The sequence below is a fragment of the Crinia signifera genome, chromosome 2 (genome assembly GCF_055691185.1).
Source record: "Crinia signifera chromosome 2, ASM5569118v1, whole genome shotgun sequence".
NCBI classification, from domain to species: Eukaryota; Metazoa; Chordata; class Amphibia; order Anura; family Myobatrachidae; genus Crinia; species Crinia signifera.
In genome coordinates this window covers 242,160,438-242,179,843 of record NC_139218.1, presented here as the reverse complement: position 1 = coordinate 242,179,843, position 19,406 = coordinate 242,160,438, and the positions used below count along the sequence as shown (strand labels likewise).

Below are 19,406 nucleotides of genomic sequence, written 5' to 3'. Positions count from 1 at the left end.
GGATGCTAACCTGTGGGGGGCTTGGGTAAGGCCCCAGGAGGGGGCGGAGCCAGCCCACAGCCCCCCCCCCCCCTGATGCTGTGAGACACTGGACAGCAGCGTACCTGTGGGGTGCTGGGGTGAGGAGGGGGAGGAGCCACAACACATGGCCTGAACACCCACCAGGATAATCAGAAATCAGCGCCTCTGACTGAGGCTGGTTGTGTTTGCTGACATGTGGGCCCTTATGACAGACAGCCCACTGCGCTCATTACCCCATTTATTCTGTTATTCTATCTCTGCAGTACAGTAACATTGCCATACAGTAATGCTGTCATGGTCACGTGGCATGATATACCTCTGGTGCTGCCCATGTTGGGTAACCTACAAAATTTTCAAGGGCCACTTTTAGTTCCAATTCTGCACTTGCTTATACGGCCTTGCCTGTGTGAATTTGTGGGAATTATTTTTAAAAATATGTACATAGGTGCTAAGTACTACTTTTTTTTTTTAGGAAAATGTTGCTGAAAATTAGTCCCAGACATTTCCAAAGGCTGACAACCAACATTATTTAAGTAAGTCATTAATATGTCTAGCTATAGCTAAGTGGATCAAACCCTTTCTTGTTTCGGTATAATGAAAACTCCTGCCAGTATAACTACTTTCTGCATCCGATTACCAGTCAGCTCCTCTCCTCTCTCTGCTAGTACCGCCTGCTTTCTACATCCCATTCCTCTCCCCTCTGCCGCCACCAGCTGCTTTCTGCATTCCATTCCCCATCACCTCCTATTCTCCCTCTGCTGCCACTGCCTACTTTCTGCATCCCATTCTCTGTCACCTCTCCTCTCTCTGCCACCACCACCACCTGCTTCTGCATCCTATTCCCTATCTCAGCCCTGCAGCCCATAGGTAAAAACCGCCACTGTAATGGTCACAAACTAGTACCAATTTATGTTAGCAGCACAGAAGTCTCCATTATTCCAGGTAGAGCTCTTTATATACATTAGTCAAGCCCTTTTTAACACATTACTCAAGGTAGAGCCTCCTTTTACATTTTACTCCAGGACAGGTACAGCCCCTTTATACTTTAGAGGTAGAGCCATACACATATAACACCAGGAGGCAGAGTCCCCATTACAGCTGCAAGTGGAGGCAGCCTGTGACCAGTTGCAGTGGAAGGCTGGAAGCTGCCTGCAGGCCCTCAAGCCAGCCAGTGCTCCAAAGCCGTTGCACCACCTGAACTATTAGCTGTTTCAAAAAATGTCCCAGGTTGATTTAAAATCCCTATCTGCCCCTAATTGTATAGAATACTGCACAAAGAGAAACATGGATTTCTTCACCAATTTATTAGTCCTTATTAGCACTACTGCACCAGTATACAGATAGCACACTGGACTGGTCACCAGCAGTTGGTGTGTGTGTGGATATGTGCAGCCATGTCACACAGTGCACACACAGCAGCACGCAGTAATAACAGCAATATATACACACTACTACACTAGGGCCGCTGCCGCAGATAAATCAGCTTTGTTCTCGAGAGCAGCAGCACCAGCACGTCGTAACGGCAGCAGAGGATGCTGGGATAGGTAGTCCCAAAACTAATATCACGCTCATCAGTCACTGCCTTAAAGAACCACAACTCCCAGAGTGCAGCGCGGCTAGAGAGCATGCGCACCCGCATCCAGCTGGATAGTAAACTAGAAGAGAAAAAAATGAAGCGAATAAGGCAGCGTCGGCAGCAGCAGTGTGTATAGGGCGGCCTGGGCGACACACGGGGAGAGCTCAGGCCGGCTGCATGTGCCAGTGAGAGGGCTCTGCTGGCATAAGGAGCGACGAGCGGTGCCTAAGGCTGCTGTCACCGCATACTCGGCATCTGCAGCAAAGCCCTTGGTGTAGGTAAGACGTAGCATAGGACTGAGGGACTGCAAGTCTGAAACGGGTGGCAGGCAACTGGGATGCTTGTACATTGAATATTCCAATGTATCCTATCGGAAAGCAAACATCAGCTGGTGCAGAGACCAAATAACCTATTATAACCCTAATTAGTTCATATCATCCGCATGGGCGGGGCGTACATGTTGGCAATTATACACTTTTGGAGTCTACAAAAAGGCATACACAGTAAAACTATAGCTGTCAATGCATTTCAAAGCAGGTCATTCATTCAGTTATGTTGTGGTTATACCTCTCCTCACTCACCCATGAAATGGTATTTCTGCATATAACCAGCTAATTTTTTGGATGTGTTTTTAATTTTTATTATGTCCTACTATCGCCTACTGAATATTTTTAAAGATATAGATGTGTGTGTATTCTTTCTTTCTTTCTTTCTTTCTTTCTTTCTTTCCATATCATTTGGTAGATGGCTTTTAACTGGTGCGAGTGCATTGGATGCAACTGCGGCCAATTGGATATTTACTGAAGTGATTGCGGCCCATGTGAACGGGCATTCTACTCCAGCACCCAGCTGTTATAGAGATGTACTAAAGCAAAAATTTGTTATCTGGGTTTTTACTGCATTTTGGTATGAACTAAAACCTGATCGCTGGCTTACCATGACTGGGAGTATCGCCATCAAAACCTGGCAATACCCCATAGATCATGACCTCCGTCGCCCCATACCGATGCGCGCTGTGCCCCCCCTCACCTGTGTCCGGGCAGCCTACTACTGTGCCAGCCGGACCAGTGACAATCTCCTCCCTACCAACATCCTTCCCATTCCGGGTGCAGGGTGGAGGAGGTGTTGGCAAGACAGGGCACAGGGGGAGGGAAAGCCACCACGGACCCGCTACCACATCGACGGCTAGATTGCAAAGGGCGGCTCTTAACGCAAGAGCTGTCCTTTGCGATAATAATCGCATATGTTCGTGCACATGCAATTATTATTGATGCGGTAGCCGGTAATGCGCGGCGGAGAGGGGCTGTGGGTGTTAAAGCATCCTGCCCGAAGTCTGTTATGCACATATACAGAACCAGTGGCAAAACTTGGTGCAAAAATATATTTTGTGCGTCCCTCCTCCACTCCATGGCAGTGGGTGACAGGGAGAGGCAGAGTGTGAGATGGAAAAACAGTGAGTGACAGGAACGGGGTGATGGGCAGCAGTGGGCCAGGTCCCCAATGTACTGCACCTGCTGCGCCAAGTTTTGGCTCTGTAGAGAACAGAGTTTCTCCTTCTTCTGCCCACCAGCAGTCATTTAGAGGTCTGTGACTGCTGACATCACTGTTCATTTTACACGTCAGAATGCAGTGCGAACAGTACATATTCAGTTCCCCTCTGAGCACTATTAACTGCAGCAGGGAGAGGTAAGTGCCACTAGACAGTGTGTACTGACATTGTGGTAGATCTATTGGCACTGCGGGGGGAAGGGGGCATAGTGAGTGCCACAACATATGACACTAGTGGGTGAAGGGTTATACCGCTAAGGACCTATCACCATTAGGGGAGTGGAGGCTATTGTAACTGGGTATGTACCTTTATTTCCACTGTGTGTCAAGGAGGGTATTTAGAATATTTTTTTTAAAGTATTTTCATATATAAAAACCCATCCGTACTGTATGCTTCAAATAGTGTTTATTTTAGATTGTTCATATTTTTACCGTAAGGTCAATGGAAGTCATTTACTTAGTGCTCTGGAAGACAGTTTGGTTTTAAACCTCCATTGTCTGTCTAGTCTAGTCACTATGCATGTCTCATTTCCATGTTCTGTAGCTGTCTTGGCATTTGTGCTCTGATGTGCAAAGGCAAATAGAACATTGGGAGCGAAAAACTTACATTTTATGCTAATATTCCCAAAGTTTCACCAATGTTTTTTATCGGGCTGTCTGATTCGATTTTACGGTACTTGTGTATTATCATGGTGCCCATTGGGTCCCATCGTATACCACTAATTAAGGTATACGATAGGATGCGATGGGACCCGATTTTCGGGTCGTAAGACCCTCACTGTACAATTTAAAATCGGGTCGCATCATATGCCATTACAATGGCATGCGATGCAATGCGATCATACCCGATTTTTAATTGTACAGGCACCCTGATGGGTGAATACTATGTGAAATGCACCCCCCTTGTTAACGCCACCCCCACTATCAACCCCAACCCGAAGTGTGGCGAGCGGCGGAGGTACGCGTCCTCCTACCTTTTCATACCCCCACTATCCACATTGGCGTGGAATTGATTTTAGATAGTGTGGTGAGCGCAGCGAGCCACCGAGCCCGAAGCGTGGTGAGCGCACGCGGAATACATGTGAAGTAATCCGCGTCCCCTTGCGGGGCTTGCTGCGCTCGCCATGCTTCGGGCTCGGTGGTTCGCTGCGCTCGCCACACTATCTAAAATCAACACCACACCAACGTGGATAGTGGGGGTATGAAAAGGTCGGAGGACGCGAATAGCCGCCCCTCGCGGGATCGCTGCGCTCGCCGCGCTTCGGGTTGGTATTGATAGTGGGGGTGGCGTTAACAATGGGGGTGCATTTAACATAGTAATCACCCATCAGGGTCCCTGTACAATTAAAAATCGGGTCGCATGCGATGCGATACAACCGATACAATGCCCTACGATGGAAATCGTGGGACACAGATTCACGGACCTGTGTATTTTCAGCCGCTGCAGCCATGTTTTAGCAAGAAAAAGGCCTGCTTGAAGGGATTTTGATTCGCCTCTATAGGCAAGAAAAATAAAATCCCAGATGTGCTGTGACACATGCCGGCTTATCAGGGGTAATAGGCGAGCCTATTACCCGTGGTCAGCAGGTGTGGATAATAGGATACCACCCCTAAAGGCTATGCGATTTCTACGTGATTTCACCCGATTCTGGAGGATCGGGCCAACAAATCGGGTGAAATAGGCCCAAATTGCGTAGTGTATGACATCCAATCTAATCTATGCATCGGCTCAGATCCAGAAGTCAGACGGTCTGCACATAAGATGTAATATGCCGTCAATGCGGCAGGGAGCAAGGTCCGGGGGAGCGGGGCCCTGGTGTGGTGGGCAGGGAGTATTGAGGAAAGTCCGGGGCATCGGCAGGCAGAGGTTTGTGAGTGCACGTGATGAGCAGAGACACTAAAATGCTTGATCTACATTATGACGGGCTCTATTTTATGTTGTGTGCCTTAAAGGATTTTGCTCCACCTGTAGTCAAGTTCTTTCTGCAATAAAATAAAACCTAAATGATTATAGCCATGTTAAAAGAAAGGGCACATTTTTCCTATATTTTATTAGAATTGATGGTATGCTTAAATCACATTTCTATAAACTGTGAACAATCCAGAGAACAGTGGGGTAGATGGCACTAACCACCAAGAGCCATTGATAAACACAGATCATGAAAAAATGACCCAGAGGGTCATGAACTCGTGGCATTACGTTCTGAGATACAGTGCTTGATTAAATAATAGGCTGACTAGGCTGCAGCTGCAAGTAAGGGGAAGGGGTATGCTTGCAGGTGACAACTGGGGGTTGGGTTAAATTTCTTAAGGTGACTGTGCCAATGTTACTCACTGACGGAACCATTACTTTATGTACTTCACACACCACAAGCATTGGATCCTACATGCCAGTTGTTACAAGCACATGGGCAGTATGAATGGCGAGTCCTTGAGTGCCCATACCCATATGTTTAGCAGCATTACAAGGGGTGCTACATGAGAATTAGCCTGGGGCACCTCAAACCTTTTATTAGGCCCTGCAGATGTGTACAGTACAGTATATAAAAAGAAGAATGGACCAAAATGTGACTCCTAATTTAGATATTTAGATTCAGATTCTCATAGTTTTTCATTTTGCTATTAGCAATAGCAAAAGGTAACACTTGTTTTATATGTTTTTATCTAGGAAGATGGCTCACTTGACCCCACCATTACTGCTGATGAACAATGAGCCACTGGATAGCAGAGAAGCTGTGAAACATTTTATGTCTGCACTGGAGTCAATGGTAACCTATGCTATGTATGATTGATCAATGTAATTGGGAAATTACATTTGCCAAAAGCTCCCACAGATACTCAATTTAAGGGGTGTACACACTGTGCAATTTCACAGATAATTTTGACTATATAGTTAAAATTGTTTAGCAAGACAAAATTGCACTGTTTCCCCTGCGGGCAATAGCTATGCACGCCCCTACGGTAATGTTAAAAGCGCCAGGAGAAATAGACTGTGCAGGCAAGGTCATTTTGACAAAGGCGCATACTGTGTATTTGTGTAACCAGGGGAAGTTTATTCAAAGCGCTGAGGGGCAGTCACTACAGCGGCTGTCTAATGGGATTTACTCAATCCCAAGAAAGCAAGAGAAGAAAACTGGTATCAGGATTTAGACAGCGCTACAAGTGCTGCGTAGAATTCACTGGTTTCAACCAACACAGATAGTATGAGCAAATATTCTTATTTTAGTCCATATAAAAAGTAGAAATAAAAATATTTTTTTTCAATAATCAAACACATATAATAACCGGCCGGTGAGCTAGGCATATAAAAATCAATGCATATTTTTCTAAAAAAGGTATTAACATATACACTATTACATGTCACCAAACATAAAATCAATAATAATAACAATCCTACTAATATACCTATCCAGATTAAATTTCTTTGTTCGAGGATGTTATGCAGATAATAGAGCCGTCACTCTTATTATAAGGTCCACAGTGGGTTAACTTAATAAGGCCGTACTAATAAGCCTGGAAATGCCCCATATTTAATGTTAATTGGTTAGCAGTAATAGGGTGGCAGAATCTAGCGAACATAGATAGTATTAGTTCATTGCTGTTAGTATAACTCAATTGTGTATAGTTACCACTCCCGGGAGTGCTTTAATCTTCTTTGGGTAAAGTACAGGCTGGAATGCCATGGATACTTATAATAAACTGAGTTCCTCCTCCAATATCCATCAGGGCGCTTGTGCTGATAACCCCACTGATTTGGCGTGCATCCGATTTCCCGTGGATGGAGGAGTCAAATATACTGGCGCCGGCCGGCTAGCTTGTCAGTAGGCAGAGCTAAGTTGAGACTGACGCGTTTCCCCGCCTGCGTATCTCGGTGGTGTTCTCAAAGATCAAGTGGGGGCCAAATCGCACATAACCAAAATTGGCTTAGTCAAAATTGCTAACACAGTGTCATTTTGGCTATCAATTTTGACTATATAGTCAAAATCGATAGCAAGTTAGTCAAAATCGCACTGTGTCCGGCCGCATCTGATCCTGTTTCGATCCAGATCGCCTTCCCTCCATCTCTGCCAGCCAATGCTGGGTCCCGTTGGCCGCCAGTATTGGATCGATACCGGCGGCTGCAACATCGCACCATGTGTACACACCATTAGTCAAAATTGCCCATTAGCCAATATCTTGCCAAGTATACACCCCACTCAGTAGAATGTAACAATTAATTTATCTATGATTCATTGACTTCTTTAGCTGCTGCTGTGATCAGTTGATATTTGCCACCATTAAGATGAACAGAAAGCTAGGAATGTTTTGATAACAAAATAGTATACCGAGTAGAACTGTTGACACACTGGTCCTTGTTTGGGAATTTAGAAAAACGCAGGCCGCTTGTTACCTTATTGAAATGAATGCCTGTCTGCCCAGATTGTTTGTACACACTAGAGCTACTTTAGTGAAGGACTAAAAGATCATGTTCTGTTCTTAATTAGCATACTACAGGATGCTTGTGATATCACTTGCTTTGATGTGCAGTACAAACCTAGCGTCCGTTGCTAACAACCACTGCAGTGCGCAAACCACCATACATAATAAGTGCTGCAGGCGTTATGTTATGAAAAGCCATATCATACTGACATCGCTCCATTGTGTACCCACCTGCAGGCCTAGTTCCCTGTTGAATTACAGAATTTGCAGCTCAGGCAAAACCTCAGTGGCACAAAGCAATGTACCTGCTGATATACTAGCTTCTTCTTCTGGGGATCATGCTGCCCAGCCACAGCAACATTAGTATCAGCACTTGCGCCAGCCCCATACTAGGTGCAAGAGATTTGCCAGAAACTTCATTCTATTAGTCAGAAACATGATTCAGAATCACACGAGGCATTAAATATATGCTCCCAACACTCCCGTGACATTTGCACAGGATGGGGCAGTTCTGTTCAATTCAATTTCATGGAATGACAGATTAGGCCAAGTTCTGTCTGACTAATTAGAATGGAAATGCACAGCATCTACACATAAGCTGTATGCGAATACCTGCCATTTATGTCCGTGCACAGAGATCCATCTGACACGGAATCAAGCTAAAAATGTGCACATATGTCAGAGAAGGTACTATTCATATAAACTGCTGTTTTTATTTTTGTTCCTAAAAAGTATATCTAAGTTGTTACTGTCAGTTGACGTGTTTCTCCACAATGTGTGAATTTATAAGAGCCACATGTAATAGTCCGTTTAAAGGAGCCATTATATCCTCAATCAGCCAATTCTAATTTAGGGCCTTTCCACTTTCATGCATAAGACATTTGTACAAGTTTTAAAAAATGTTTTTTTTTTTTTTAAAATAGTTAAATTTTAAACTTAAAAATAGGAAGCTTCCTGGAAAAAAAAAAATGGATGTACTTTACCCATCACAATATAACACAAAGCAGTTGTCACATATGGGACAAGCCAAGTATTTTAATTTAAACCATTGAAAACTCTGTTAAGCCCTGTACACACGGGGTGACTGGCACCCTGTACTGAGCGAGCTGCCTAAGCACAGATCGCTCAGCACACATCGCTGCACACATGCCATGCACCTGCGATGTAAGTGATCGGTACTGAACAGTGTTTGGCCTATGCTTATAGGCCAAACTCTGTGATCTAAGCAGGATACACAGTGTATGCACTATCTATCGCTGCGGGCGATGATAACGCCATAGGGTGTACATACGGAGCGGTCCATGCTTTATTTATAAGCAATCTAATCAGATTGCTTAGAAATAGGGCTTAAATTGCCCCGTGTGTATGCCCCTTTAGATTACTGCTCTATGATAATAACTAGAGTGGACTCCACTATTTAGTTAATAGACAGAATAATATATTATTCATTACACTGTAAAGATACAATTCCCTACCACAATAACACAGGGTTGCCGACTTTTAAATGCTCCTCTCCGGGAGAAGCCCGGAGAGGAGACTTTCCTTACCCGTTCGGGGGGCGGGGCTTGACTGTGACGTCATTAAGCCCCACCCCCATTACGGGAAATAGGAGAAATTACTGATCTCCATGGAGGGGGCGGGGCTAAAATGACACAATTGTGCCATTTTAGCCCCGCCCCCTCCTCTGAGACCCGCGGATTGCGGGCCTCCCTCCCGGGGGGCCGGGAGGGGGACCCGATTTTCGAGAGACTCCCGGGAATTCCGGGAGGGTCGGCAACCCTGCAATAACATGTGCCACCATTGCACACCAAACATAATGGGCTGCTTTAGGGTACCTGCACAAGTCCCTCCTACTTGCTTTCTTTTTGCATTTAGAGATGTACACTAGACTAGTTGCTCAGTTGTGTATGTAGGACTCAGACTCATGCAGAAGTCTGAGTCCTACATACACTGTGAGCAACTAGTCTAGTGTACATCTCTAAGTGAAAAAGAAGGGTCTGCATGTATTATAAGTGTTCTGAGTGCGTGCCATGGGTGTGTAAGCAGAATTGAGGGATATGCAGAGTTTGAGCTGATTGCAGAAGGATCTCTTGTACCTGCTTCGGGGATGGTGCAAATATGCGCTGATAGTGACGATGGTTACTGTCACAGGCAGATTCATACAGGCAGTGCAGCTGCAACTCTGCAGGCAGGCTGTATGTGGATCTGCACCCCCATATTCCTAACGGTCCATATTGAATGTAATCTCTTTATTCCTGTTACACCATTGCTACATTTTTGGTATATTGCTTATTGATTCTATTTACTTATACATTGTTCAGACATATGGTATTTTCCTCTGTAGTGCAAGGAGTTTGCCAGGGTGAAGGCAGAAGTAGCATGCATTGCTGTATACAACTCAGAAGCTATGATTATTGGCAGCAAGAAAGGAAGAGCCTTCTTAGATGCCAGGAAGGATTTCCAGAAAGATTTTATACAATATTGTAAGTAAGCTTAAGTATGTTATGATGATATACAGATATTGTAATGTTTGTATTTTGTGTATATCCACAATATTCCTGATAAAGCCCCCTACACACTAGAAGATCCCGGCAGGGTACCGGCACCGGCAAGAGTATATACACTTGTGGGGAGCGGGGACCATGCTATAGCTTCAGTATGGTCATCGTTAACAAGGCCCTCCCTCATCTGTACATGCAGGTAGAGATAGGTGATCATTAACTATGTGCATACGCATCATCATTTCCAGTTCATTCACAATCTGTGCGAACTGTAAAGTAACAAGTCTAATCCATGTAGAAGTTGCAGGTCAGTGGAGCACATGAAGAACAGTTACGTATAACAACCATTGACACTTGGCTTTTATTATAGCATATGGATCAATATTTTTTTTTTTTTACAATATCGTCTATGGCAGTGGTAGCCAACCCTAGCCCTCGAGAGCTACCAACAGTTCACATTTTCCAGACAACCTAGCTGCTGCACAGCTGCACTCATTAATCACTGACACATATTAAAAGATACACAGATGGAGCTAATTAGCTCACTTGTGATTCTGTGAGGAGACCTGCAAAACATGCACTGTTGGTAGCTCTCGAGGACTAGGGTTGGCTACCCTAGGTCTAGGGCATCGTTAACGGTGATTGATGTCTTCCAAACATGCAGGTCAATTTGGCTAAATACAGATTAAGCTGCTCTCGGCGTGTCCGCCGGCGCGCAATCTGCTGTTATTTGGCAAATAGCGTTCTGGCGGATATAGATGTGCGAGCGTCTCACGCGCTCACGTGTCCATTGCTGAGAAAGGAGCGAGCGTCTGCGACGTCTTCGCCAGCCTGCACTGGTGATCATGGCAATTTGAGCCGCTCAGATGAGAGCAGCTCCATCTGTAGCCAAAAGACCTGCAAGTTTAGCACGCACTGGTGACGTCGGCGGCCTATATCATTCAGTGTGTAAGCACAATATCCGCCTCCCATCGTGTAGTGTGTGTATGGGGCTTTGCAAGACCCCATTTCACTGCAAGACCTACTGTATCAATTAGAATTATAAACCTGGTAACTGCTATTGCATCAGAATTAAATTAGCAAGTGCTAGTTTAAAACTCACCTGCCCTCTGACCCTTTTAAAGGTGAGAAGGTCACCAAGCACAGCTACTTTAAAGCTACTAGGAAACCGCTCACACAGGTTAAAATAAATACATCTATAGATATATAGTAAATTAGGCCTATGTTTTATTGTATAGTGTTTTTTCGTTCTATTTTTTTTAAATGTTGAATATTACAATAATTTTCTGCATTTTTGTTGCAGGTAATTTCAATGATTCAGAACCAGTAATCAAGGCATCAGACAGCGAATCTCTCAGAAAATCAGTTGAAGATTTGTTCTGCATTTGCTATGGTACTATGCTCTGAAAACTTCACCCATTTTTTAATACTCATTTATTTATTTTTTTATATTATTTGTTGCTTTTGACATTTCTATTGTATTGCTGCCAAATCCAGATGACCTTAATTATATTAGTCAGTGGTCTGCTTTCCGTACTGAATTCAGAAAGCAGAACTTGCACAGTTGTAAAAATATACAAGGTTTTGTTAAAATATTTGATACTGAATTAGATAAACCGGTATTTTTGCATGAGATCATGAAATATTTGGCAGATCCATAAATATAAAATGAGAATTTTGTCTTCAGCAATAGGGAACCAAGGGATAACACTGGAGCATAGGATGGGGAGACAGAGTTTTGGGACCAAACAGTGAAGATTTTTTTCTAGCAGCCCATTATTCTTTTTACCTGTACCGTGCCCCCTGCCACAGGCATCCAGTTTCAGTTTGGTGCCTCATGGATAAGGGCACTCTTTTACAGGTGCTGCTTTTAAACAGCTTCTTTATAATTTCTTCTATTTTCAATTTTATTTTAACATTTATTATATATTTAGTGGAGCAGGCAATGAGTCAGCACCAGGAAAGACTGCTGCTCCAATGATCCCCAGTGCCGGCAGCCACAGCGATTGCGACTGAGTCAGTGACCTCCAGCTTACAATAGATGAGTTGCAGCGGCAGCTGGATTAATCGGGGACAGGTGCAAACAGGGAGCCCTGCACATTACGGCTGTTACTGCCGGTGAGGGAGACCAGAGTCGGTGTCCAGGTTGTCTCTGCACCCCCACTAGACCACCAAAATGTTATTTGTTGGATTGTTAAATAGAGATAAGAGCTACAAATAGAGTTTTGCTATGGAGCAGGCTGTGTTACACAGGCGCCAAGTTCCAGCACTGAACTCTTGTTTCTGCACATAATTTATCCTGTAATTCATGTATAAAGTCAGAGAACTACTAGTTCATGAGCTTGGATGCTAATGTACAATTCTTTCTGCTGTTTGGGGAGGTTTGAGTAGGGTTGTTGCTCAGTTATGTTTATATATAGCTCCTTCTAATACACCTTTCATACCGCCTACCCAGCATTTTGAGTGCCAGGCATTTTGCCGGGTGCAGTCTGACCCAAACTCACACCAGAATCAAATGACTGAGTTGCCAAAAAATTGGTGTGAAAGGGTCAACCCGGGTCTTAAATCCCAGGACGCTGACCCTGATCAAGAGCAGGTTGTAGCAATTGAAAATTTGACTAGATAATTTATTTTACCATGTACATATGCTCCAAACTATTCTGTAATGCAGCCAGGTGTTAGGCTTTGTCTGTGTGTATGTATAATTTCTCATGTCAAGCCTCAGATTCTTAGTGAAAAAGGGAAGGGGAAAAGGGGGATATTGAGAGTTATCTCCGCACTGGTCAGTGGTCACACCCCACTGTGGTTAATTTGAGTATTTAATCTGTGTTGTCTGCAAGAAAACTGGTGAAGGATCCTATATTGGATGCATTGGTCCTAGACATCTAATAAGTTAGAGATGTCTGTCTGTCGGACCACCAGTGGTGCCCCCTGAGTATGGGTAGTATTATGTAAATACTGTTTCCAAGGGAGGAGGGAGAAGAAAGATATACTCTGGGTGGGGGCACTCTTATCTTACAGACTGTGCCCCCACCCAGAGTATATCTTTCTTCTCCCTCCCTCCTCCCTTGGAAACAGTATTTACATAAGCCTCAGATTCTGTAAGTGTCTACTGAATACATAGCTAAATAGGGATCATTCTTATTCGTGAGCAGAATGTAAGCAGTTGCCTCAGATGAACGGATTACCCTCTCTGCAGAGAATACAGAGAGGGTAAGCAGTTCCTATCCTTTGCAATGTGCCTTGGTTGTCAGATGTCTGCTGAGGAGATGCATTCAGTATACTGACACTGGCATCCTGACTGCCGCCAGAAGACTGGAACCTGAACCTCGAAACGGATCAGGATCATTTGCAAATCGAGTAATTACCGAACGCATGCTCATGCGCGAGGGAAATTAATGACAGAAATGCATATGGATCATAAATGTAATCCCCTTGCAGTTTGCCTAAGGGGTGGTAACTTGCCATTGAGTGACAGAAAAAATGCAGGAGTGCCCAGGCATTTTGGAGGAGGGTTTATGAGGTAATTGATGACTGCTTCCACCCGGTTTCAGTAGCAGATTTGTAGAAGCCTCAGACCTACAGGTACTTACATTTGCACAGACGTCAGAAACTCTTTGGGGTATATTCAATGCCGTGGGTGAGCGGTAACAGCGAACAGGGCTTCCTGCTTGTTGTCACCGCTCGCCCTGTCCTTATTCAACTGACACTCCCTTCCCCCCCATACACCGATTCCCCCTTGCTCCGTTTTTTGAGCGAGCGATCTTTGCTGTTTAACCCCCCTCACCGACTGCTTGCCGTGGCATGGTTCGAAAATTGCATATTTAGCAAGGGGTGTTTTCTCTTTCTGTCTGGAGGCAGCTTCTGCCTCACAATCCACTTCAAATTTTCACATTGGCAACCCATGCTGAATTAGCCCCCAATGTTCCTAATGTATATAGTAATAACAGCATCAACCGTATACAATTGAATTAGACAATAGAGAGAGAAGATTATCTGACAAATCTCCATCTACATTATTAAGTGTTACAACTAAAGGCATATTGTTCAGGGATGTGTAAACGCACTATGGATAATCACAAGTTCCGTCTTCAAATCCATGGTTTTCCTAACAGTATGAATTATATATTTTACTGATGTAACAATGTAAGCAAACAAGTCTTCCCTTCAACCTTTTACTAAATATATTGATTTCTCTTTTTAACCCTTTAAGTACCAAGTGAATTTAGCAATTGCAATGTGCTCAGTAAAATTTGCAGGTGGATGGATGTATTTCCATTAGTGTTGTTTTTTTTGTAATTGTTTGTTACTGAAATTATTTAATCAAAAGTATTCAATTGAAAAAAAAAAGTAATTGCTAGAAATCTGGAATTTGTGGGTGGTAAACGCTGTTTTTTTTTTTTCCAATATGTATTTTATTGAAAGTTCACACATTAGACACAATATACTCAGTACAGATTGAAACATTCTCAATCAATCATTACAGTAAGGATTGCATTATCCAGGTGGTACATAGCATTGAGGAAAAATGTTTCATCAATCAAATTTGACAATATAACCTTGGTAGTAACCGCTGTTTTATGGGAGCATCAGGGAAAACGCAGGCATTTGAAGGGAAGCTGTGTGACAGCAGCTCCGGCTCCGATCAGCCTGATTATATCACAGCCTCCAAGTTAAATAATCCTTCAATGGAGAGGGCTTGTGTGTGGATTTGCTGCTAATCGCAGGACAGCAATTCCCAGGTTTGCACATGGTGCGATTATACTCTGGCTGGACAGTAATTACCTGATCGCAGGGGTCTGTGGCTATACTGTAGGGCTGCTTAGAAAAATCGGTACTTATGTAGTATCTGGGCTGCCGATTTTTTGATTGTATGCCTTAAGTTAAGGCATACAATCAGATGCGATGCGATGCGATATCGCATCGCATCGCATGCGACCATCGGATGCGATGACCCGATTTTTCCATAGGAATCAATGTTAAAATGGACTGAGTCCATTTTAACATGGAATTCAATGGGAAAAAGGGGTCCTTTTCATACCCCTACTATCCAAGTGGGCATGGAGTTGGATATAAACCTGTGGCGAGCGTAGCGAGCCACCGAGCCCGAAGCGTGGCGAGCGAAGCGAGCCCCGCGAGGGGCCGGTATTCTGTGTCCCCTCGCGGGGCTCGCTACGCTCGCCACGCTTCGGGCTCGGTGGCTCGCTACGCTCGCCACAGGTTTATATCCAACTCCATGCCCACTTGGATAGTAGGGGTATGAAAAGGACCCCTTTTTCCCATTGAATTCCATGTTAAAATGGACTCAGTCCATTTTAACATTGATTCCTATGGAAAAATCGGGTCATCGCATCGCATCGCATCGCATCGATGGTCGCATGCGATGCGATGCGATGTGCCCGATTCGACCCGATTTAGAAATCGGCAGCCCAGATACTACATAAGTACCGAAAAATCCACTAGTGGAAGGCTAAATTGGACCACAAGGGTGGAAAGTTCTGGTTCCGTTGGTGGCATTGCATTGTCGTTACGACGGCAGCTCACCCTCTTATGTGTAATTGCATTGACCCCATGCTGTTTGTCATTTCTTTATTAGGTAAAGCTTTAGGAAAATCAGCTCCAGTGTCTGTACCCTATGAGAAGATAACCAGAGACCCCACTGCTATCACTGTATGTGGCCTGCCAAAGGATTTACCGCTCACAGATCCATCAAATTATGGCATGGAAACTATACAGCTGATTTTAGCCAACAAATCCAGAATATCCTTTAGTATTAAAAGGTAAGGAACATATTTGGCTTTTTTTTTAAATGTCTTTAAAAAAAAAAATGCAGTTTTGAAAAATGTAATCCTCCATAATACTGCCTAATTGCAGTGTAAAGTTAGTAATGTACTTCACAATCTTGATAACCTAATCTCCCCTTTTTGTATTTGACTTTCATGGTTTATTTTTTTGGTACGATTTTATCTAAATCTCATACGATATCGCATACGATTTTGCGGGCGATTCAAACCGCGATGCAATTTCGCTACCGATTTCCGGACGATTTTCCGCAATTTCCTGCCGATTTGCATGCTATTCCATCCTTGCACACACCCACTATCCAAGTCAGCCCGAAGCGCGGCGAGCGTACGCGGTACGTGTCCTCCCGACATGTTCATACCCCCACTATCCACATCAGCGTGGAGTTGATTTTATAAAGCATGGCGAGCGGACTCGGAAAAAGATCCCGAAGCGTGGCGAGCGGAATACACGTCAAGTAATCCGTGTCCCCTCTCGGGGATCGTTTTACGCCACGCTTTATAAAATCAACTCCACGCCGAAGTGAATGGTGGGGGTATGAACAGGTCGGGAGGACACGTACCACAGCCTCTCGCCACGCTCCGGGCTAACTTGGATAGTGGAGGTGTGCAAGGATGGAAAATCGGCTGCTAAATCGCATCCGATTTTTTTGCATGGGATTTGCGGTCGATTTTCTGCTGATTTCGTGGGGTCCTTGATAATACACAAGTACCAATTTTTTCAAAATAGTTTTTTATTGCAAAAGAATGAAATATAATAATTTAAAGGTATCATTGAATAACAGTTTACAATGCATACATTTTCTCTTTCCATACAACCAGTAGTGAATACGTCTACAACTAAATGACTTTCATTGTTAATTATCTTTCTGATTGTGACTCTTTCCTCATGATTATTATTCAGAGGCAGTCAGGAGTCATGAAAGCTGGAATGTGATGTCTGTCACTTTAATTTATTTGACTTATTTTATACTTGCGTAGGTGCAGACCCAGACATGTAATAATGTGATCGTCTAAATATTCTTATATATTTCATCTGTTGTATCAGTGGAAAACCATTCTTGTAATTCTTCTATTTCAGTATTTGAAACTGTGCTATTTTTATTTATAATATGAAATAATTAATATTTTGTGTTTTTTCTTGTTTTAATTAATCAGACCGTTTCGTGATTGGAACAACTCAAAAGGTAAATACTTAGCTGTGGGAAGGAAAGGCTTTATATATAAGAACAATACTAATTAGAGCATGTTTACCTGGTACAAGAAACAATGGGAGAGATCACAATATTACTGTTTCTAAAGGATTATAGATGTATTGCTGGTATATGGCCATTGGGATCCCGCTCTCCGTTTTTCAGGCTCCCGACCACAAGAATGTGGTCTCTTTGTCATAGCATGTGTTACACAACATTGTACTTCCCGCTTTATTCAATGAATTACTTGGATGGGATTTGTAGTAAAATATTTTCTGTGATTTGTTGTAGATGAAATCAGTACAGATGAAACAGAAGCATCTTACTCTGAAAGGTACTTATACCTATGGTATATTATATTAACCTTTGCAACTGACACATTACTTTATAATGCATTTTGGTTACATCTGGCATTCCATGTTAATGTGCTTTTCAGCATTAAGGGATAAGTGGAAAAGAAGCACAAATGTGGCATGGGCCCCTTTTCAACTAGATATGACTTGAAATATAATACCAGGGATTTCTATTTTGCTGCTGGTGAGAAACGGGCACATGCCAAGATGTTAAAAGTTAGAGGAGGAGACACTAGATGGTAGAAGCTACAGATGTGAACTCTTGTGCTGTTGCAGCGTAGCAGGGTGTGCGTTTCTGCTATGCATCCATTGTAATGGGAGCCGGCTAGCGATGGATCCGTGTACCAAATGCCGGGTCAGATCTGGGATTTGGGTGTAAAAGGGGTATAAAGTAAATATTTCTCTGGATGCCGATTTAAGCTGTATCAGTTTCCGTGGTATTGTGTGAATTATAATGCATACAGCTGCAGTGTAATCTGATAAAAGTATGTGTAAACTTAGCTTTCTTTAAGTTTTTTAATGCATTATAAGTGCGGGAAAATGTTACCTGGATGTAAATGAGGAATCTACCTAAGGCTTTCTACACACTTGTATACCCATGGCGACATCGTTGCTGACTGACCCTGCATGCGACAAGTGCGTACAGATCAGGCAACATATTCAGTAGTGTGTACCCAGCTTAACAGACTCCTTCGGTTACTGTTGCTAATTGTCTACATAATGTATATAGCATGTGAATACCTGGATAGAGTGCTTGTTCTGAAGCTCTTTTATTCTTTTGCCAAATTGAAGCTACTATCCTGTGCAGGTGAAAGCAGAGCCAGGTGACGACTCTGGTACGTATGTTGATATCCTGTTTTGCTTAATCTTTCTTTGTTTGTACAATATTAAACATTATAAAACGGCGGCTTTCCTTGCGATATTGCGGGAGCACGCAGCAGCGGTAAACTCATCACTGGGGCATACACACTTGGCGGCTTTAAGATAAAAGCAGCTCAAACCTGCTGTTTTGAGTGGCTTTCAGCTCAAAGTTGCCCAGTGTGTATGGGCCTTAATGATATCAGACATCCCATTATGTTTGCTCATGACCTCCACAAGCTAATAATATAAAAGTGTGCTGCATACAAATCCCCTGTGCTGCACAGATAACCGCTTAGTGACCAAGAATATCATGATCAGACCTTTATAACGGGTAAAGGACAATACTTTTTACCTATAATGAAAATAATCTTAGGTTCTTGTGTCTTATTAAGTTTTATATGATTTTTTTTTTCATGATTAACCCCTTCCTGACACAGCCAGTTTTTGCCTTCCTGACAGAGCCCTTTTTTTCAAATCTGACATGTATCACTTAAGTGGGGATAACTTTTTTTTTGCTTTTACTTATCCCAGTGATTTTGAGATTGTTTTCTCGTGACACATTGTACTTCAAATTAGTGGTAAATTTGGGTCGATACAGTCTGTGTTTTTTTGTGAAAAATACCAAAATGTCGTAAAAAAATGGAAAATTTAGCAATTTGCAAAATGTTAAATTTTCTGCTTGTGAGACAAATAATCATACCACTCAAAATAGTTAATAACTAACATAGACCATATGTCTACTTTTATGTTTCCATCATTATTTCAACTTCCTTTTAATTTTTTTGGACACTAGGAGGCTTACAATATGAATAGCAAATTTTCAAGAAAATTTCAAACACTGATTTTTTTAGGGACCAGTTCAGTTCTGATGTGACTTTGAGGGACTTTTATGTGAGACACCCCCATAAATGATGCCATTTCAAAAACTGCACCCCTCACAGTATTCAAAACAGCATTTTGGAAGTTTGTTAACCCTTTAGGTGTTTCACAGGAATTAAAACAAAGTGTAGGTGAAATTTCAAAATTTCATTTTTTTTGCAAATTTGCAATTTTAATACATTTTTCTAAGGAACACAGTAGATTTTACTAGAGAAATGTGACTAAAAATTGATTCCCCCAATTCTTTTGTTTTC

General features: G+C 43.0%; 1 protein-coding gene across 3 annotated transcripts in view; it reads left to right on the top strand.

The window, feature by feature from the left end:
- The first annotated feature begins 1,652 nt into the window (after window positions 1-1,652).
- The window catches only part of GTF2I (general transcription factor IIi), a 78,524-nt gene continuing 60,770 nt past the window's right edge, over window positions 1,653-19,406 (top strand). Inside the window, exons 1-8 of one of the 3 annotated variants that reach the window (XM_083174108.1) lie at window positions 1,653-1,875; window positions 5,814-5,913; window positions 9,909-10,047; window positions 11,369-11,458; window positions 15,662-15,845; window positions 17,025-17,053; window positions 17,351-17,393; window positions 18,205-18,248. In XM_083174108.1, the coding sequence (XP_083030234.1) occupies window positions 5,818-5,913; window positions 9,909-10,047; window positions 11,369-11,458; window positions 15,662-15,845; window positions 17,025-17,053; window positions 17,351-17,393; window positions 18,205-18,248 (625 nt within the window). In that variant the 5' untranslated portion in view covers window positions 1,653-1,875; window positions 5,814-5,817. The remainder of the gene's footprint in view (window positions 1,876-5,813; window positions 5,914-9,908; window positions 10,048-11,368; window positions 11,459-15,661; window positions 15,846-17,024; window positions 17,054-17,350; window positions 17,394-18,204; window positions 18,249-19,406) is intronic. The other 2 variants (XM_083174107.1, XM_083174106.1) reach the window with 2 other exon arrangements.